Source organism: Leucopleurus acutus (assembly GCF_964270905.1).
Source record: "Leucopleurus acutus genome assembly, chromosome: 6".
Taxonomy (NCBI): Eukaryota; Metazoa; Chordata; class Mammalia; order Artiodactyla; family Delphinidae; genus Leucopleurus; species Leucopleurus acutus.
The window spans coordinates 109,943,871-109,966,480 of record NC_139149.1 but is presented as its reverse complement, the minus strand read 5'-3'; the positions used below and the strand labels follow the sequence as shown (position 1 = coordinate 109,966,480).

At 37.4% G+C, this 22,610-nt stretch overlaps 1 protein-coding gene across 1 annotated transcript in view; it reads right to left on the bottom strand.

Annotated features, from left to right (window-relative positions):
- Positions 1 to 22,610, bottom strand: part of LOC309963316 (nuclear autoantigen Sp-100-like) — a gene marked incomplete at its 3' end in the record, with an annotated part of 77,110 nt that overhangs the window by 31,258 nt on the left and 23,242 nt on the right. The window contains exons 2-4 of the mRNA XM_082841607.1: positions 4,441 to 4,603; positions 3,123 to 3,291; positions 836 to 918 (exon numbers count right to left, since the gene is read on the bottom strand). Coding sequence (XP_082697733.1) covers positions 836 to 918; positions 3,123 to 3,291; positions 4,441 to 4,603 — 415 coding nt within the window. The remainder of the gene's footprint in view (positions 1 to 835; positions 919 to 3,122; positions 3,292 to 4,440; positions 4,604 to 22,610) is intronic.

The window sequence follows — 22,610 nt, the reverse complement described above, 5'->3', positions numbered from 1 at the left end:
CCTATTTTTTTTTTTCATGGTTCTGTCTTTTCCATTAGGTTACCAGGTAGTATCCAGGGTTGCAAACACAGGCTCTGGGTTCAGAATGCCTGGGTCCATCCTTGCTCATTGACCCCAGGACGACTATTTATGTGGTCTATCTAGATTTCAGCTTCCTTATCTGCAAAATGGGCACATAAGTGATAACATCATCCAATGGCACTAATCCCACAACTGCCAGAATAAATGTTCAATCAAGTGAGCTGTTAATAACTTGGTTGTTTTTGTTGTGTCCCTGACCCCTTTCTCCTTTCATTTCTTCTTTTTCTTCCTCTCTGCCTCTCAAATACCCACATCCTCTCCTCCGCGTCTCTACCACTTCCTCGCTTCTGTCTCTGTATGACTGCCTTTCTCCTTGAACATTCCTGCTCTTGAACAATATCCCCCACGTTTAAATCGGTCCCTTCTTCTGCCATCATCAAGGGTCTCCTCTTTGACGTTGACCTTGGGCCCATAGTCCTTAGCCCTTCACACCTTTACACTGATCTTCTCCTACAGGAGTCTTTCTAAATCACAATTACTTCCAGGTAGTCATTCTCTTTAAATCTGGTTACTGACACCCTGGGTTCCTCTTCCTTTGTCTTGGTATTTGGGACAACAATCTCTTGTCACAGCTACTTCTCCAGGACTCAGCCTCTCGTTTGATGCTCTTATAGACACCCCTCGCCACCTTCTCCATGGTCCTTCAATATTTCTTCCCTGATTCTCAGTGTTTGCTCAGGACTTGGACTCCCACCTCCCCTTCTCCTTTTCCTCTTAGCAGATGAGAATCACTTTTGTATTTGTCTCAATCACCTTGCTCAAGGCTTAGTGGGAGAGTAGGCCTCTCCTCCCTCTCTTCTTCATTGCTTTCTTCATGATTAATTTTCTCCTGGCTTGCTGAAGAGAGGGACAGAGAAGAAGACAATTAGAGATCTCCACCAGAGACCAGGAACACCATCTCAAAATTACAAATTTAGAAATTCCTAGCCCTCGGGTCACTCAGAGCTCAGCGGGTCCCAATCTTCATGGTAAAGTTCCCCCATCATCCTTGGACAGAATAGAAGCCCCAGCAAGGGAACTGCTATGTTCCACACCCAGAACTGAGCCACTTGTATGTAAGGATAAAGGAGTCGTGGAAACATCCTGATCCTGTCAGTTATGTAAAATAAACCTCACATCGTGGGGAAAGCACATGTCAAGATAAATAAGGAAAGTGAAATGTGTTTACTGAACTGTTCAGACTGTAAGGAAGAAACAGAGACTTCCTCTGGAGAAGGGGTAGGATCCTAGAGAGATCTGTGTGTATAAAAGGGAAAGCTCAAGAGCTATAAAGATGGGACTAGGGACTTCCCTGGTGGTCCAGTGGTTAAGACTTTGAGCTCCCAATGCAGGGGGCCCAGGTTCCCATCCCCGGTCAGGGAACTAGATCCGCATGCCACAACTAAGAACCTGCATTCTGCAACTAAAAGAGCCCGCGTGCTGCCTCAAAGATCCAGCGTGCCGCAACTAAGATCTGGTGCAGCCAAATAAATAAATAAATATTAAAAAGAAATAAAAATAAAGATGGGACTAGATAAGACGAGGGTTGGGCTTAATTGTGCTGGGGAGGATGAGCGGTTCCAAAAGAGACCAAGCAGAGGGGCTGACACGTGTGGTGGGGTTACTAGACAGGGTTCCCATAGTGGTCCAGATCCCACAAAGGACACTCTGAAGCCGCAAGCAGGGAGTGCCTGTGGCAGCACTGCAGGACGTCCCCACGACTCCAGGACCAGGGACCCAGGAGGCTGCCCCAACGAGGAGAGGCCAGGACACCAGCCCAGGGCCCCTGCAGCTAGGTGACCCAGCAAGCGTAGGAGGAAGGAAATAAACCAGGGAGCCTAGGGGGTGGGTCCCTGCCAGGAGTCCAGGGAGGAGACACCAGGGGAGGCAGTGGAGCCCGGGCTGCCCCAGAGCTGATGGCAGGAGCACCTCCTGGGACAGTGCCTTCGAGGGGGTGAGATGGACAGGACTGTGAGAGCCATGGCTGCTTTGTCTTCCCCAGGACACGGGCTTCAAGCCTCAGCAAAACCAGGCGGAAGGTGCGAGGAGAACAATGGCCCAAAGTCCAGAAGAGTTGAAGGAGGGCTGTGGGCAGGCCTTGGGGGCTTCAGCACATGAGATGGAGGTGGGGACCTGGCAATAGGAGAGATGTCACGCCCTGGTCACAGTCCCCAGCCTCTAGCTTTGGCCACTGACTCGAGCTCTCAGGGACAGCAGAGTCCAGGAGGCGGCGGCAGCAACCTCCTCTAGGGGCAGGTGGATGGCAGCCAGTGTAGGTGCGAGTCACCCCAGCATTTAAAAAGCATAAATTATGCCTTCTCAGGAAAAAGTCAAGATTTAGTTTTGTATAGTACCAAAAATAGTTCCTGGAAGAGAAGAGCTTTTGTGATTATTTGAGGAGAAAAAGTGAAAAACCATTTTTCCTTCAAGGGCAGATTTGATATTGAGTCAGCTTTCTTGCTCATTACTCTGGAAATCTGGTGAAAGTGGCCTTTCTTCTGTGTTACTAAGCCAACCCTGGGTTTAGGGCTTAAAATGACCTGTGACTGGTAAATTACATGTGGATTGGGATCTATGGACTATTCTCGGGTCTTCCTTCAATGCGGTGATTCTTGTAACTCAGCTTGTCCCTCTAGGGGTCCCTAAAAGTTATGATTCTGGAGTTTTGGGGATACTGACTCCCATTGATCTGGTGTTGCCAAGCCAGGATAGATCCTGCACCCACAGCTAAGCTTGAGATGGGTGGTAGTGAACTCAGTGGACTGCTGTGTAGACCACCGCTGCCCTGTCATTTGTCCTTCTATCTAAATTGGATGCCACTGTGGCTCTGGTTGTCCTGTGAGTTGTCCTGTGAGTCTAAATGCCTAGTTAAGCAGAGCTCCAGGTTGGTGTTGTACTGTAGCCATTATAACATGAGCTTCAATTAGGCTCATGGTGTGTGTTTTGTTAACTGTTATATCCCCACTACCCAGCACCATGTATGGCTCGTGGTATAAGCTCAATATATACTTGTTGAAGAAAATTGGCCTTGAACATCAAAAGGTAGATAATAAGCTAATTACCTTTTACAAAGCTTTCATAAATGTGATTTAAATCAGGATATTCCTGCCGGTTGACCTCACTGAACACAGCTTCCAGAAGCGGCCAGTCAAATGTCTTCTCCAGATGACTGAGAACATTGTAAACCACGCTCGACACAGGGACCAGGTTTCTACAAGAATCTTGACAGTCCTAAAAAATATTGAATGGAGAAAATATAAATACAGACTTCCACGTTACAGAAGAGCCCTAGAAAGAGATTTTATGGTTAATGTATTCCAATTTCCATACATATGTATCTTTTCACATAAAGGTTTAGAATTTCTGTGTATTTGTATGGCTACTAAGTGGAACAGTAAATCCTTTCTCCTTAGAAATCCCCATTTGTGAATCTGATCTCCCCACCCTCATTTATATTAGATGTAAGAAGGAGCAATTCTGAAGAATAAATTTGGGTTCAAAGTTAATGGATATGTAGGCTTCTAAGAGCTTCGTCAAATGTTTTAGGAAGAGACTTGGCAGGTGATGAGCAGCTATTCTGTTGACTGGACAACTCCTGCCCCTTCACCAAGACTGACTTGGCCTGGAAGGGCTCAAGGAAGGCAGGTGACAGTTTCCCCTTTTGTGAACTTGACCACAGGGAAAGCATATTTGTAGGGCAAGGAGAAGACTTGCATCTCTGTAGCTCCAGCAACACCTATTGCTAAAATTAACCCAAATTCCAAGAGTTGAGAAATGGCATAAATAAAATAAGTAAATAAATGGAAAAAAAAAGATTCCCCCCCCAAAAAAAACCATTGGAGAAAGAATAGCAAGCATATACCCCCCAATTTGTCCTAACAGGACATCAATTCCCTGTGGATTTTAATGTTCTCAGATCTAACTATTTAAATTGAAGTTCATTGAAAAGAAATGCTGTGTCAATTATTATTTCATTAAATCATCTCATTTAAATTATTCATCAATTCATTAAAATTCTTTTAATTCTTAGTTTATGCTCTACTGTGTGCATTCCTACAAGGAATTAAACATCTGTGGAGCACACCTGCTTCCGATGCAGCCTGTCTCCAGTGCTACTCACCTTGATGCCAGTGGTCACTATGAGCACCATCCCTTCAGTTAGAAGCAGGACTGTCTCCAGTAATGCCTGTTTCTACTCTCCCTCTCCTTTTTTACCTTACCACAATACTTGAACAATTGCAAAAATACTTGAAAAGGTCTTCTTCTCATAGGACACTCCTCAGTTAGCTACTTGTGCCCTTACTTCTGCGTTCAGGTTATCAAAGCATAACTTAGTATGGGGCTAGTTTACCAGATTGTGATATAATAAACCTCACTTACTTCATACATTTTATTGGTGATGAGCTCACGGTCACGAAGAACCTCAAAGAAAGGAAATGTCTTTTTTATTGCAGTTGAAATCTCCACTTTATGTCTTTTGAATTGCCCGAATACAATCTCAAAGATAAGCCTGTCGTCTGTGTTCTGATTTCCTATGGATATCCTAGGGAGGAAGAATACCATGTGAAAACGGTCATCAATATTCCAAGATGCTTGTGGAGGCTGTAACATTTTATATATAAAGGATAGGTTGTAAAGAACCAACATATATAAAATAAGTGGTTTCAGTAGAGACCAGAATAAATGGAATTGAAACAACAAACAATGATATAATTGAAGAAAGTGAGGAGGTTAAGAAAGACTGAAGCACAGGACTGAAAAAGTCCATTCCAGTCTGTCCCAATTAAAACCATTGTAAAGATATCTCCCCTTATCTGGTATATTTTTTAATTAAAAAAATTTTAAATTTGTACAAAATCAAGGTGGAATAAACAGAGGAATGAAAACAATGGAATAAAAAATCTAACCTTGAAAAATGTTTCTTAATTAATAACTGAGAGAAAATAAAACAAGATGTCCCCTCCTCTGATCTATAACTGTTAAGAGAAATACCATCTTGTATTATAAAACTAGTTCATAAATGATAAGATGTGGTTAAGAATATGATACGGATAAACTGAGAAATTCACAAGACTATCAGTCATTTCTTCCGGGACTTCTACTTTGTGTTAATATAAATCTTTCTGTGTTATTGTTTTATATAGTGAATCTTTCTAGACATCTGAATTTCAGAAATTGCTGCTATTTTCTGTGATAGTAATTTTAAACCTCAGCCTTTAATTCTGGTTCTTAGGTGATTATTTTATTGCTCTGATAATGTTTTAATCAATATTTTGTATTCATAAGAGTTATGAAGGCATTAGGATTCTTTGTCAAACCAGAAGAAAATTATTGTCACTTACCAGTACCCAAAACCATCAAAGAAATGACACAGTATTTTGTTGAATTCTGCATAAAGAAGTTTCTGATTAAAGACTGCAGATTGAAGAGGATCATTTGTCTTTTCTTTTATTATCTCCCCCCCCCCACTAAAATGCTAATGAAGGGATTGGATTCACAATGACAAGGAGATTGTCAGGGGGCAATGAGCAGATGAGAGATTGCTACCGAAATCTATAAGACAAAAACTGGTCAGAGGATCACTAATTACTGTTGTAGGTGGAGGATGCTCCCAGAGGTCAAAGAAGCAACCAGTGTACCCTGCAGCACCTGGAGAAGCAGTGGAGATCACAAGGGAGACATGGTGCTGAAAACTGTTGTGTTATTTGACAAATGAAGAACAGAACAACACACCCTTCACCCCTCAACTTGCCTCCTGACCACTTGTGCCCAGGCAGCCTCTCAGAGGGAAACATTGCTGTCCTTTCTGTCACCATATGTTAATTTTGCCTGTTCCTGGATTCCATATACATGAAAATAATACAACACATGTGCTTTGTGTCTGACTTCTTTTGCTCATCATCCATGTTGTTGGATGAACAGAAATATGTTCTTTTTTATTGTTGAAGGTATTCCATTGGACCTACCATAATCTGTTTATTCATTTTCCTGTTTATGGACACTTGGGTGGATTCTAGTTTGGGACTAGTTTGAATAAAGCTGTTCTTCTTGTACAAGTTTTTTAGTGGCAAGATGTTTTAATTTCTCTTGTGTAAATAACTAGGAGTGGAATTGTTGGGTCATTGTGTAGGAATATGTTTAATCGTTTTAGAACCTGTCAAACTGTATTTCAAATTCTATGTTTGACCCATTTTAGTCTATAATGTATAATGTGATATCCCCATATAGTTTTAATTCGTATTTCTTTAATGACTGATAATATTGAGCACACTTCTGTATGCTTATTGGCAATTCATAATCTCCTTTTGTGAAGTGTCTTTTCAAGTCTTTGGCCCATTTATATTATTAGATTGTCATTTATTATTTACTGATGTGTAGGAGTTTGTATATATTATGGAAACAAATCTTTTGTTTAATATATGCATTATGAATATTTTTTCCCATTCTGTGGTTTGCCTTTCATTTTCTTGACCATGTCTTTTGACATGGTTAAGCTATCATTTTTTTCTTCTGTGGCTAATAACTTCAGTGTACTATTTAAGAAATCTTTGCCTTCCCCAAGTTAATGAAAATATTCAAAAAGTAATTTACAGTATAAGCATGGATCTATTTCTGGATTTTCTATGCTGTACTATTTATCTGTTTGTCTATCCTTGTGCCAGTAGTATATTGATTTGAATACTACAACTTATAGTAAGTTTTGAAGTCAATTAGGAAAATATTGTCTTGGGTTTTCTAGGTCTTTTGTTTTTCCACATATTTTTTAAATTGGATTTGTCGATTTCTACAAGAGAAGCGTTTTAGAGTTTTATAAGGTTTGCATTGAATTTGTTGATAAATTTGGTGAAAAGTGACATCTTAACAATATTGAGCTCTAATCCATTTATTTATTTTTCCTTAATCTTGCCAGAAGTGTTTACAGCTTTCAGTATAGAAGTCATACACTTCTTTCATTAAAATTATTCTTAGTTATTTTATTGTTTGAGGGGGCTACTTTAAATGATATTGCTTTTTAAATTATTTCTAACAATTGTATGAACATAGAATTGATTTTCAGAAACATTAACCATGTATTCATGACCTTCCTAAATTCATGTATTCTAGTAATATATTTGTAGATTTCCTTTGGATTTTATAGAAAAAAACAATCATGTCATCAGCAAATAAAACTCTTTTTTTTTTTTTTTTTTTGCGATACGTGGGCCTCTCACCGTTGTGGCCTCTCCCGTTGCGGAGCACGGGCTCCAGACGCGCAGGCCCAGCGGCCATGGCTCACGGGCCCAGCCGCTCCGCGGCATGTAGGATCCTCCCGGACCGGGGCACGAACCCATGTCCCCTACACCGGCAGGCGGACTCTCAACCACTGCACCACCAGAGAAGCCCTCTTTTTTCTTTCTTGTTGCACTGGTTAAGAGTTTAAATACAATGTTGAGGAGAAATGGTGAGAATGGAATCCCTTGCCTTGTTTCCAACGTTAGAGAAAATGCATTTAGTATCGCCATCAAGTATGATGTCACACACACACACACACACACACACACACACACACACACACACCTGAGGAAGTTTCTGTTTATTGCTAGTTTGCTGAGAGTTTTATCATGGACAGACGTTAAATATTATCAAATACATCTATTGAGCTATTCATATCGTTTTCCTTCTTTATTCTTTAATTTAGTGAGTCACGTTGATTGATTTCCAGAGCTTCCTCTTAAGTAGAAGCAGATAACCACAGGTCAGCAGACATTTGAAGAAAGTCTCCAATATCAGAAAGAAAGAACAACATTAAATAAGAGAAAAAGTTGCCCCAGGAGAAACAGAGATATTGTAGGAAACAGGAGAAACTTCCAAAACCTCTAATATTTTTAGAGAGATTTGAGAATACATATTGCACCCCTGGTTACAAAGAAAAAAGAACTATCAGAGAAAGAGATAGTGGCATTAGATATTTTTTTAAATTGATTTTTGGAAATTTACTAAGATTTACTAAAATGGTTGTAAAATAAAGTTGGGGAAATTTCCCACAAAATTAAATGAAGAGATTAAAAGAACAAAAAAGAATAAATTTGAAAGACAACATAGGAGAGTAAGATTAATTTAGGGGTCTAATAGCAACCTAATTAGAGTCAAGAAAGATGAGCAAGGAAATGCAGAGGAGGACCACATGAAGAGAATTATTTAAGGGGATATGTACCAGGGAGTAGAAGGACATGGATTTTGTTAAAAGGACTTAGAGAAATGAATTTTAAAAGAACCAAACCAAGGCATATCACTATGAAATGCCAACATCTAAAAAACAGAGAAGAGCTTACAATATTCCAGAAAGAATTAAGAAACTGGTCACTTGTGGAGGAATGATGGCAAGAATAGCTTGAGACATCTCATCAGTAACAGATCTAGCCCTTCAAAATACAGAGTGAATCAGGACAACTTCAGACATGTAGGGCTGAGAAATTTTACTTTACAAACATCCATTTTGAGTGTTTTCCTAACATTTTCTTTATTTCCTTTATGCATATGTCAATACGTATATTTAAGGTTTAAAAATACAGTTTATACATGCTCTAAAATTTTTATGCAATCATTATTTTCCTTTCCATCCACATCACTGTGCCCACTCCTCCTGCATAATCCATTTTAATCACCTTGCATGTATTCTTTCCTAAATTCTCCATAAGCATATAAATCCATCTACCTATTTCTATAACCTACCCATAACTTGCAGGGGGTTTATTCATCATATTATATTATAATATTATATAATTTTCTTTGAATTACAAATTGCCTTCTGCATCAAATTTGTCTTCACATTAATACCTTGCAAAATATTCTCTAAGTCATCTAGTGTGGTTCTAGCTTGTTTATTTATTTATTTTGTCAATGTATAATATTGAACAGCACACACCCACTCTTAGGAAAATACAATATGATGGATTTCGGAAAAACAGGGAAGTAATCCAGTAATGAGGAAGATGTGAAAATTAGAAACCAGTGGGTTCAGTAATGGATGCAAGTTGGCAGTCCAGTAACAGATGGAGAACATGAACACCTCAGATGGAACAGGTGATGATTAAAGCATATAAATAAGTGCAATGAAGGACAACAATGTCATAAGGGAAGGGAGAAGGGAATTGGGAATAGTCTGCTATAGGGTACCTGTGCTACAGGGGAAGTGGTATAAAATATGTATTGCAATCTCTAGACAACCACCAAAAACATTTAAAAAGAAGTATAATTGATGTATAAATAGAAGACTAAGATGGGCTCATATAAAATGCTAAATTAAAGCTAGAGAAGGCAGAAAAAGAGGGGGAAAAAGAGACAAAGAACAAATACAATGAATAAAGAACAGTTACAAACATGGTAATATAATCCAGTATATCAATAATTACTTTCAGTGTGAATGGCCTGAATACTCCAATTAAAAACAGAGATTGTCAAAGTGACTGAGAAAACAAGACCCAACCTTATATTGTCATTAAGAAAAAAACAAATATGAAGACGTGGGTTAAGAATGGAGAAGGAGATACCATGTCAACACTAATCAAAAGAAAAATAGAGTAGCTATATTATTTCCAGAGAAAAAAAGACTCAGGACAAGAAAAAATATTAATTAAGAGAAAGAGAGCATTACATGTGATAAAGGGGTCACTTTTCCAAGAAGACATAACAACCCTTAATGAGGTATTTACACATGATAAACACACAGCATCAAATTGTGTAAGGGAAAAATTGATAGAACAGTAATAGAAATAGACAAATCCAGTATTCCAGCTGGATACATGAACAGCCCTCTTTTAGTCATTTATAGATCAAGCAGGTAGAGAAACCATAAGAATATAGTTGACCTGAACATCACTACCAATCAACTTGATCTTTTTGACATTTTTAGAATACTCCATCCGACCACAGCAGAATACACATACTCCTCAAGAACACATGGAATAATCACCCTTACCAAGATAGAATACACTCTGGGCCATAAAACACATCTTAAATTTAAAAGAATAGAAATCATAAAAAGTGTGTTCTCAGAAAAAAGGAATTAAACTACAAATAAATAACAGAAAGGGGTGGGAAACTCCCCCCAATACACGGAGATTTAAAAATACACTCTTAAATAACACATGGGTCAAGAAAAAGTCTTAAGAGAAATTTTTAAATATTTTGAACTGAACAAAAATAAACTAAACTACAACTTATTGAAATTTGTGGGATCCTGAAAAAGTAGTGACTACAAAGAAATGAATTCCACTGAATGTATATATTATTATGTATATATTAGAAAAGAAGAAAGATGTAAAATCAATAATATAAGTTTCTCCCATTGGAAAGTGGAAAAAAAAGAGCAACTTAAGCTTAAAGCAGTAGAAGAAATGAAATAAAAGAGCAAAAAGCAATGAAAGAGGGCTTTCCTGGTGGCACAGTGGTTGGGAGTCTGCCTGCCGATGCAGGGGACACAGGTTCGTGCCCTGGTCCGGGAAGATCCAACGTGCTGCGGAGCGGCTGGGCCCATGAGCCATGGCCGCTGAGCCTGCACATCCGGAGCCTGTGCTCCGCAACGGGAGAGACCACAACAGTGAGAGGCCCGCGTACCGCAAAAAAAAAAGCAATGAAAGAGAAAATTCCACAAAACCTAAAACTTGTTCTTGGAAAAGATCAATAAAATTGATAAAGTTCTACCCAGGCTAACTAAAGAAAAAAAGAGAAAGAAGTCACAAATTACCAATATCAGAAGTGAAAGTAGGATCATCACAACTGATTTTATGAATATTAAAAGGATAACAAAGGAATACTCTGAACAAATCTGTTCCCCAAAATTTGATAACTTAAATAAAATTGACCAAATCCTAGAGAGATACAAACTATCAAAACTCACACAAGGAGAAACGGATAGTTTGAATAGGCCTATATTCATTACAAAATTGAATTAGTAATTAATAACTTTGAAAAAAATAGGCACTAGGCCCAGGGGATTCCACTGGTTAATCCTACCAAACATTTAAGGAAGAAATGATACCCATTCTCCACATTCTTGCCCAGAAAATAGAAGCAGAGAGAACACTTCTTAATTCCTTCTATGAGCCCAGCAATACTGCAATACCCAAAGCAGGTAAAGACAAACTACAGATCAATATCTCTCATGAATATAGATGTAAAAATCTTCAAGAAAATATTAGTAAATTGCATCCAAAAGTGTAAAAAAAATATAGAGCATGACCAAGTGAAACTTATTCCAGATATGCAAGCCTGGTTCAATATTTGAAATCAATCAGTGTAATCCACCATATCAACATGTAAAAGAAAAAAGTTTGGATGATCATATCAACTGATGTGGAAAAGTCATTTAACAAATTCCCTCACTTTTTCATGTAAAAACCCCTAGAAAACTAGAAATAGAGAGGAGCATCTTCAAAATGAGAAAGAATATCTACTAAAACATCTATAGCTAGTATCATACTTACTGTTGAAAACCTGCACACTTTCCTCCTAGGATCAGAAACAAGGCAAAGATGTCCTCTTTCACTATTCCTATTCAACACTGTACTAGAAGGCACAGCTAGTGCAAAAAAAGGAGAAAAGGAAATTTAATGTACAGAGTTTGGGAAGGAATAAAACTATCTTTGTTTGCAGATAACATGACTCTTTATGTAGAAAATCCCAAAAATTCACATGCACACAAAATCTGGAACTAATAGTTAAGTATAGAGAGGTTGCTGGACACTAGGCTAACATACAAAGATCAATTGCTTTTGTATATACCAGCACTGAAAACTCGGAATTTGAAATGCATTAAGACAATAACATTTACAATAGCACCAAAAATATTAAATACTTAGGTATGAATCTAACAAAATATATACAGAATGTATATGCAGAAAATTACTCTAGAAAGAGAAGAATTTTATTTTGCAAAATAATATAATAGTAACTACTTTGATATAAAATTTCAAATTATATAAACAGTGTTGAGCTTAGTGGTAAAGGAAAATTGTTATTAAATTATTTCTTTTAAACATGAAATTCGAACAATATGGTTTCAAATTCACCACTAAAAAATACAGAAACATAGATTAAAAATTATTTTGAAAATAACCACTGGTTGAGTGAAATCACACTCTAATAAAACCTTATGAAACACTAAAAAATTATATAAAAAGGAAATAGAGCTTGCATCTTTAGAGAGTAAAAAATCAGGTCAGTAAGTGGTGAGAGCACCAGAATCACAACTACCTGCTGGACAATCATGAACAGGAAGATACTGGAACTCACCAAAAAAGATACTCCACATCCAAAGACAAAGGAGAAGCCACAATGAGACGGTAGGAGGGGTGCAAAAACAGTAAAATCAAACCCCATTACTGCTGGGTGAGTGACTCACAGACTAGAGAACATTTATACCACAGAAGTCCACCCACTGGACTGAAGGTTCTGAGCCCCACGTCAGGCTTCCCAACCTGGGGGTCTGGCAATGGGAGGAAGAATTCCTAGAGAATCAGACTTTGAAGGCTAGCAGGATTTGATTACAGGACTTTGACAGGACTGGGGGGAAGAGAGACTCCACACTTGGAGGGCATACACAAGGTATTGTATGCATCAGGGCCCAGGGGAAGGAGCAGTGACCCCATAGGAGACTGAATCAGACCTACCTGCTAGTGTTGCAGGTTCTCCTGCAGAGGCGGGGGGTGGCTGTGGCTCACCACGAGGACAAGTACACTGGCAGGAAAAGTTCTGGGAAGTACTCCTTGGTGTGAGCCCTCCCAGAGTCCGCCATTAGCCCCACCAAAGAGCCCCTGTAGGCTCCAGTGTTGGGTCGCCTCAGACCAAACAACCAACAGGGAGGGAACCCAGCCCTACCCATCAGCATACAAGCGGATTAAAGTTTTACTGAGCTCTGTCCAGCAGAGCAACAGCTAGCTCTACCCACCACCAGTGCCTCCCATCAGGAAACTTGCACAAGCCTCTTAGACAGCCTATCCACCAGAGGGCAGACAGCAGAAGCAAAAAAAAAAAAAAAAAACAACCCTGCAGCCTGTGGAACAAAAACCACATTCACAGAAAGATAGACAAGATGAAAAGGCAGAGGACTATATACCAGATGAAGGAACAAGATAAAACCCGAGAAAAACAACTAAATGAAGTGGAGATAGGCAACCTTCCAGAAAAATAATTCAGAGTAATGATAGTGAAGATGATCCAGGACATAGGAAAAAGAATGGAGGCAAAGGTCGAGAAGATGCAAGAAATGTTTAACAAAGACCTAGAAGAATTAAAGAACAAACAGAGATGAACAATACAATAACTGAAAGGAAAAATACGCTAGAAGGAATCCATAGCAAAATAACTGAGGCAGAAGAACAGATAAGTAACCTGGAAGATAGAATGGTGGAATTCACTGCTGCGGAACAGAATAAAGAAAAAAGAATGAAAAGAAATGAAGACAGCCTAAGAGACTTCTGGGACAACATTAAATGCAACAACATTTGCATTATAGGGGGCCCAGAAGGAGAAGAGAGAGAGAAAGGACCAGAGAAAATATTTGAAGAGATTATAGTTGAAAACTTCCCTAACATGGGAAAGGAAATAGCCACCCAAGTCCAGGAAGTGCAGAGAGTCCCTAACAGGATAAACCCAAGGAGAAACACGCTGAGACACATAGTAATCAAATTGGCAAAAAAAAAAAAAAAAAAAACACCACAAAAAATTATCGAAATTAGCAAGGGAAAAATGACAAAAAAGGTACAAGGGAAATCCCATAAGGTTAACAGCTGATTTCTCAGCAGAAACTCTACAAGCCAGAAGAGAGTGGTATGACATATTTAAAGTGATGAAAGGGAAGAACCTACAAACAAGATTACCCTAGCGGCAAGGATATCATTCAGATCTGATGGAGAAATCAAGAGCTTTACAGACAAGCAAAAGCTAAGAGAATTCAGCATGACCAAACCAGCTCTACAGCAAATGCTAAAGGAAATTCTCTTAGTGGGAAACAAGAGAAGAGAAGGACCTACAAAAACAAACCCAAAACAATAAAGACAATGGTAATAGGAATATACATATCAATAATTACCTTAAAATTGAATGGATTAAATGCTCCAACCAAAAGACACAGGTTCGTTGGATGGATACAAAAACAAGACCCATCTACATGCTGTCTACAAGAAACCCACTTCAGACCTAGGGACACATACAGACTGAAAGTGAGGGGATGGAAGAAGATATTCCATGCAAATGGAAATCAAAAGAAAGCTGGAGTAGCAATACTCATATCAAATAAAATAGACTTAAAAAAAAGAATGTTACAAGAGACAAGGAAGGACACTACATAATGATCAAGGGATCAATTCAAGAAGATATAACAATTATAAATATATATGCACCCAACATAGGAGCACCACAATGCATAAGGCAACTGCTAACTCCATAAAAGAGGAAGTCATCAGTAACACAATAATAGTGGGGGACTTTAACACCTCACTTACACCAATAGACACATCATCCAAACAGAAAATTAATAAGGAAACACAACCTTTAAATGACACAATAGACCAGATAGATTTAATTGATATTCATAGGACATTCCATCCAAAAACAGCAGATTACACTTTCTTCTCAAGTGCATATGGAGCATTCTCCAGGATAAATCACATCTTGGGTCACATCAAGCCTCAGTAAATTTAAGAAAATTGAAATCATATCAAGCATCTTTTCTGACCACAATGCTATGAGATTAGAAATCAATTACGGGGGAAAAAAATGTAAAAAAACACAAACACATGGAGGCTAAACAATATGTTACTAAATAACCAAGAGATCACTGAAGAAGTCAAAAAATGCCTAGAGACAAATGACAATGAAAACACGATGACCCAAAACCTATGGGATGCAGCAAAAGCAGTTCTAAGAAGGAAGTTTATAGCAATACAACCCTACCTCAAGAAACAAGAAAAATCTCAAGCAATCTAACTTTACACCTAAAGGAACTAGAGAAAAAAGAACCAAAAAACCCCAAAGTTAGCCGAAGGAAAGAAATCATAAAGATCAGAGCAGAAATAAATGAAATAGAAACAAAGAAAACAATAGCAAAGATCAATAAAACTAAAAGCTGGTTCTTTGAGAAGATAAACAAAATTGATAAACCATTAGCCAGACTCATCAAGAAAAAGAGGGAGAGGACTCAAATCACTAAATTAGAAATGAAAAAGGAGAAGTTACAACAGACACCACAGAAATAGAAAGCATCCTAAGAGACTACTACAAGCAACTTTAGGCCAATAAAATGGACAACCTGGAAGAAATGAACAAATTTTAGAAAAGTATAACCTTCCAAGATGGAACCACAAAGAAATAGAAAATATGAACAGACCAATCACAACTAATGAAATTGAAACAGTGATTAAAAATCTTCCAACAAAAAAACCCCAGGACCAGATGGGTTCACAGGTGAATTCTATCAAACATTTAGAGAACAGCTAACACCCATCCTTCTCAAACTCCTCCAAAAAACTGCAGAGGAAGGAATACTCCCAAACTCATTCTATGAGGCCACCATCACCCTGATACCAAAACCAGACAAAGATACTACAAAAAAAGAAAATTACAGACGAATATCACTGATGAATATGGATGCACAAATACTCAACAAAATACTAGCAAACAGAATCCAGCAACACATTAAAAGCATCATACACCATGATCAAGTGGAATTTATCTGAGGGATGCAAGGATTCTTCAGTATATGCAAATCAATCAATGTGATACACCATAATAACAAATTGAAGAATAAAAACCATATGATCATCTCAATAGATGCAGAAAAACCTTTTTTTTTAACATCTTTATTGGGGTATACTTGCTTTACAATGGTGTGTTAGTTTCTGCTTTATAAAAAAGTGAATCAGTTATACATATACATATGTTCCCATATGTCTTCCCTCTTGCGTCTCCCTCCCTCCCACTCTCCCTATCCCACCCCTCCAGGCTGTCACAAAGCACCGAGCCAATATCCCTGTGCCATGCGGCTGCTTCCCACTAGCTATCTACCTTATGTTTGTTAGTGTGTATATGTCCATGACTCTCTCTCGCCCTGTCACAGCTCACCCTTCCCCCTCCTCATATCCTCAAGTCCATTCTCCAGTAGGTCTGCGTCTTTATTGCTGTCTTACCCCTAGGTTCTTCATGACATTTTTTTCCTTAAATTCCATATATATGTGTTAGCATACGGTATTTGTCTTTTTCTTTCTGACTTACTTCACTCTGTATGACAGACTCAAGGTAGCATCTTGACAAAATTCAACACCCATTTATGATAAAAACTCTGCAGAAAGTGGGCATAGAGGGAACCTACCTCAACATAATAAAGGCCATATATGACAAACCCACAGGAAACATCATTCTCAATGGTGAAAAACTGAAAGCATTTCCTCTAAGATCAGGAAGAAGATAAGGATGTCCACTCTCACCACTATTATTCAACATAGTTTTGGAAGTCCTAGCCACAGCAATCAGAGAAGAAAAAGAAATAAAAGGAATCCAAATTGGAAAAGAAGAAGTAAAACTGTCACTGTTTTCAGATGACATGATACTATACATAGAGAATCCTAAAGATGCCACCAGAAAACTACTAGAGCTAATCAATGAATTTGGTAAAGTTGCAGGATACAAAATTAATGCACAGAAATCTCCTGCATTCCTATGCACTAATGATGAAAAATCTGAAAGAGAAATTAAGGAAACACTCCCATTTACTATTGCAACAAAAAGAATAAAATACCTAGGAATAAACCTACCTAGGGAGACAAAAGACCTGTATGCAGAAAACTATAAGACAATGATGAAAGAAATTAAAGATGATACAAACAGATGGAGAGATATACCATGCTATTGGATTGAAAGAATCAATATTGTGAAAATGAGTATACTACCCAAAGCAATCTACACTTTCAGTGAAATCCCTATCAAATTATGAATGGCATTTTTTTCAGAACTAGAACAAATAATCTTAAAATTTGTATGGAGACACAAAAGATGCTGAATAGCCAAAGCAGACTTGAAGGGAAAAAAACGGAGCTGGAGGAATCAGACTCCCTGACTTCAGACTATACTACAAAGCTACAGTAATCAAGACAGTATGGTACTGGCACAAAAACAGAAATATAGAACAGGATAGAAAGCCCAGAGATAAACCCACGCACCTGTGGTCAACTAACCTATGACAAAGGAGGCAAGGATATACTATGGAGAAAAGACAGTCTCTTCAATAAGTGATGCTGGGAAAACTGGACAGCTACATATAAAAGAATGAAATTAGAACACTCCCTAACACCATAAACAAAAATAAACTCAAAATGGATTAGAGAACTTAATGTAAGACTGGACACTATAAAACTTTTAGAGGAAAACATAGGAAGAACACTCTTTGACATAAATCACAGCAAGATCTTTTTTGATCCACCTCTAGAGTAATGGAAATAAAAACAAAAATAAACAAATATGACCTAGTGAAACGTAAAAGCTTTTGCAAAGCAAAGAAAACTACAAACAAGATGAAAAGACAACCCTCAGAGTGGGAAAAAGTATTTGCAAAAGAATCAATGGACAAAGAATTAATCTCCAAAATATACAAACAACTCATGCAGCTGAATATTACAAAAACAAACAACCCAATCCACAAATGGGCAGAAGACCTAAGTAGACATTTCTCCAAAGAAAACATACAGATGGCCAAGAAGATGAAAATCTGTTCAACATTAGTAATTATTAGAGAGATGCAAATCAAAACTACAATGAGGTATCACCTCACGATAGTCAGAACGACCATCATCAAAAACTCTACAAACAATAAATGATGGAGAGGGTGTGGAGAAAAGGGAACCCTCTTGCACTGTTGGTGGGAATGTATATTGATACAGCCACTATGGAGAACAGTATGGAGGTTCCTTAAAAAACTAAAAATAGAACTACCATATGACCCAGCAATCCCCTCCTGGGCATTTATCCTGCGAAAACCATAATTCAAAAAGATACACGCACCCCAACGTTCACTGCAGCACTATTTACAATAGCCAGGACAGGGAAGCAACCTAAATGTCCATCAACAGAAAAATAGATAAAGAAGATGTGGTACATATATACAATGGAATATTACTCAGCCATTAATAAGAATGAAATAATGCCATTTGCAGCAACATGGATGGACCTGGAGATTATCATACTAAGTGAAGTAAATCAGACAGAGAAAAACAAATATGATATTGCTTATATGCAAAATCTAAAAAATGTGATACAAATGAACTTATTAACAAAACAGAAGCACACTCACAGACTTAGAAAACAAACTTATGGTTACCAAAGGGGCAAGGTGGGGGGAGGGATAAACTGGGAGTTTGGGATTGACATATACACACTCCGGTATTTAAAATAGATAACCAACAAGGATCTACTGTATAGCACAGGGAATTCTGCTAAATATTCTATAATAAGATAAATGGGAAAAGAATTTGAAGAAGAATAGATACATGTGTATGTATAACTGAATCACATTGCTGTATACCTAAAACTAACACAACATTGTAAATCAACTATACTCCAATATAAAATAAAAATTAAAAAAAATAAAATGACAAGCAAAAAAAGTCTGAATAATATTCCATTATAAGTGTATTCCACATATTCTTTGTTTTTTTTTTTTTTTTTTGCGGTACGCGGGCCTCTCACTGTTGTGGCCTCTCCCGTTGTGGAGCACAGGCTCCGGACGCGCAGGCTCAGCGGCCCTGGCTCATGGGCCCAGCCATTCCGCGGCATGTGGGATCCTCCCGGACCGGGGCACGAACCCGTGTCCCCTGCATTGGCAGGCGGACTCTCAACCACTGCGCCACCAGGGAAGCCCCAGTTGAATTTTTAATAAACAAACAGGTGTATATTATTCTCTCAATGTCAGGAGTTATTTGGTATCTTTTCTCAAGCTAAAAACTGAAACTTGATATTATTTCTCTCCTCTCTCTTCCTATTCCCATCATAAACTTTCTGAGTCTTTGTGGTCTGAAAATATCTTCATTTTACTTTCATACATGCATGAGTACTTGTGTATGTTTAGAATTAAGGTTCAAAATTATTTTTCACTTAAAAATTAGGACATTTTCCTTCATTGTCTTCCTGCGTTCAGTGTCACATATGAAAATTGCAGCTTCCATCAGGTTTTCATTCCTTGTATGTCCATTGCTTTTACTTTCTGGAAACTTTATGATTTGTTTGTTATCTGCGATATTCTAGATTTTCACTAGAATGGTGAAATCCTAGGTATGGGATTTAAAAATTCATTCTCTGTAATGATGGGACTTTTAAGTCTAAAGTTCTAGCTTCCATTCTGAGAATTGTTTTTCCCTCTTTTTATTTCATGTCCTCATTCTCATTCTTTCTCTTCTTCTGAAATTCCATTGGCAGAATGTTGAAACATCAGATTATGCAGTATATCTTAATTTTTTCACATTTTCCAGTTCTTCTAACTAACCTTACTTCAACTGAGTCTATTCAGTTAACACACTTACCTTTGTTTTTATACAAAAATTTTTTAATGAGTTATAATTTATATACCATAAAATTTGGCTGTTTTAAGTTTACAATTCAATGATTTTTAGTTAATGTACAGAGTTCTGCAATCATGAACACAATCCAAACTTAGAACATTTTTATTACCCCAGAAAGTTTGCTCATGACTATTTGCTGTTGATTCCTATTCCCCAGCTCCAGGCAACCACTACTCTACTACCTGTCTCTGTATATTTCCTTTTTCTGGACCTTTCATATAGATGAAAGCAAAGATTATATGGTCTTTTGCAACTAACTTTTTTCACTGAGCATAATGTCTTCAGGTTTCATCCATGTTGCCTCATGTATTAGTATTTCATTCCTTTTTATTGCTGAATAGAATTATCACATTTTATTTATCCATTCACTAGTAATGGACATTTGGATTGTTTCCACTTTTGGCTATTATGGAAAATGCTGCCATGAATATTTGCACACAAGTCTTTTTGTGGACATATGTTTTTATTTCTACATAGCTACCTAGGAGTGGAATTATTGGGTCATATGATAACATTATTTTAGCTTTTTAAGAAACTGTTTTACAGTGCTTCCAAAGAACCATTTTACATTCCTACCACTAGGAATGTAAGGGCTCTAGTTTTTCCACTATCTTGCTAACCCTTTATGTCTTTGATTGTAGCCAATCCAGTGGGTACACATTGGCATTTTGTTTTGATTTTAATTTGCTTTTTTCCCTAATGGCTAATGATGTTGAGCATTTCACATGTTTATTACCTTCCATATGGCTCCATGGAGAAATATCTATTCAAACCATTGGCCCATCTTTTAATTGGACTGTTTGTCTAATTATTGAGTTGTAAGAATTCTTTACATATCCAGGTGCAGTTGTTCATTACAAATATGATTGGTTAATATTTTCTTCCAGACTAGGATTAGTCTTTTATTTTCTTAATGGTGTCTTTTGAAGCACAAAAGATTTAAGTTTTGTGAATTCTGATTTATCAACATATTATTTTATGAATCATGCTTTTTGTGTTCCAACTACCTTTTTGTCTAACCCAAAGTCACAAAGATTTTTCTTCCATATTTTCTTCTAAAAGTTTTATCATTTTCTAAATTTGGAGTTTGGGATTAACAGATATACATTACTATATATAAAGTAGATAAACAAAAAGGACCTACTGTATAGCAAAGGGAACTATATTTAATATCTTGTAATAACCTATAATGGAAAAGAATCTGAAAAAGAATATATATGTATATGTATGTGTATATATATATATAACTGAATCACTTTGCTGTACATCTGAACCATTATAAATCAACTATACTTCAATAAAAAAATGAAAATTAAAAACAAGTTTTATCATTTTCACTCTCACACACACCCAGCTACACAATTTGTGGGACCCAGGGAAAAAGAAATTAGGGGGACCGTTGTTTACAAACCATTAAGAATTTCAGGACAGTGAAAGCAGAGCAGTAAACCAAGTGCAAGGTCTTGTGCATCTCAATAAGATGCATGGCCCTGAATCTGGCCCTGCTCTTACATTTTGTCTTTGATCCATTTTGAGTTGATTTTTGCAAATGGTGTGAGGTAAGGGTGTAAATTAATCTTTTTGCATGTGGATATCCAAATGTTCTAGCACCATTTGTTGAAGAGACGATCTTTTCCTCCTTGAGTTGCCTTGGCACTTCTGTTGAAAATCAATTGACCCAAAACATCAGTGTTTATTTCTGCACTCTCAATTCTGTTCCATTGATTCTAGATCTATCTTTATGCCAGTGCTTTAATTGTCTTTATTAATGTAGCTTTATAAAAGTATTAAAATCAGGAACTGTAAGTCTTACAACTTTTTCCTTTTTAAGATCATTTTCACTATTCTGGGTCCTTTGCATTTCCACACAAATTTTAAGATCAACTTCTCAATTTCTGCGAAAAGGCCTGCTGGGATTTTGATTTTGCATTGAATCTGCAGATCAATTTGGGAAGAATTGCCATGTTAAAAATACCGAGTCCTCCAATCCATGAACTGTAATTTTCTATTTATTTCGATATTTAATTTTTCTTACAATGTTTTGCAGTTTGGGCATACAAGTCTTATGTTACATTTGTTACGTTTATTCCTAAATATTTTATTATTTTTCCTACTTTTATTTCTGTAAAACAACTTTTAAATTTCTAAGTTTCATAGTTAATTGTTTTATAGAAGCAGTATTATCTCATAAGCTGTGGGAGCATTGAATATACTTATATATATAGTCTTGAAGTCTTGTTCAGTTGGCTCTATTATTTCTATTTCCTCTGATGTTACCAAGAAATGATAAAAGAAGGATCTGAAGGGACCTGGTGTAACCCGGACACTCTTCACTAAGCCATTGTTAACAGTCTGGGGCATAGCATTCCATGCCTTTCCCATCACTTGTTCCAAACTTTACCACAAGTAAAATATTTTTATTACTTTGACTTGTATAAAAATAGGGGCATTATATATATATATATATATATATATATGTGTGTGTGTGTGTGTGTTTGGCTACATTGGGTCTTCATTGCTGCCCGCAGGCTTTCTCTAGTTGTGGCGAGTGGGGGCTACTCTTCATTGTGGTGTGCATGCTTCTCATTGTGGTGGCTTCTCTTGCTGTGGAGCACAGGCTCTAGGTGCACAGGCTTCAGTAGTAGCAGCACATGGGCTCAGTAGTTGCAGCATGTGGGCTCAGTAGTTGTGGCTCGTGTGCTCTAGAGCACAGGCTCAATAGTAGTGGCACATGGGCTTAGCTTTTCCCCGGCATGTGGGATCTTCCCAGACCAGGGATCGAACCCGTGTCCTCTGCATTGGCAGGTAGATTCTTAACCACTGTGCCACCAGGGAAGTCCTGGGTCATGATATATTAATCTGAACTTGTTTTTATTCATTAATAAAACTATGCCCTTCTATCCAAATTATTAGAAATAAATAGGTATGTAATACTCTAGCAATATGTATTTACCATAATTTACT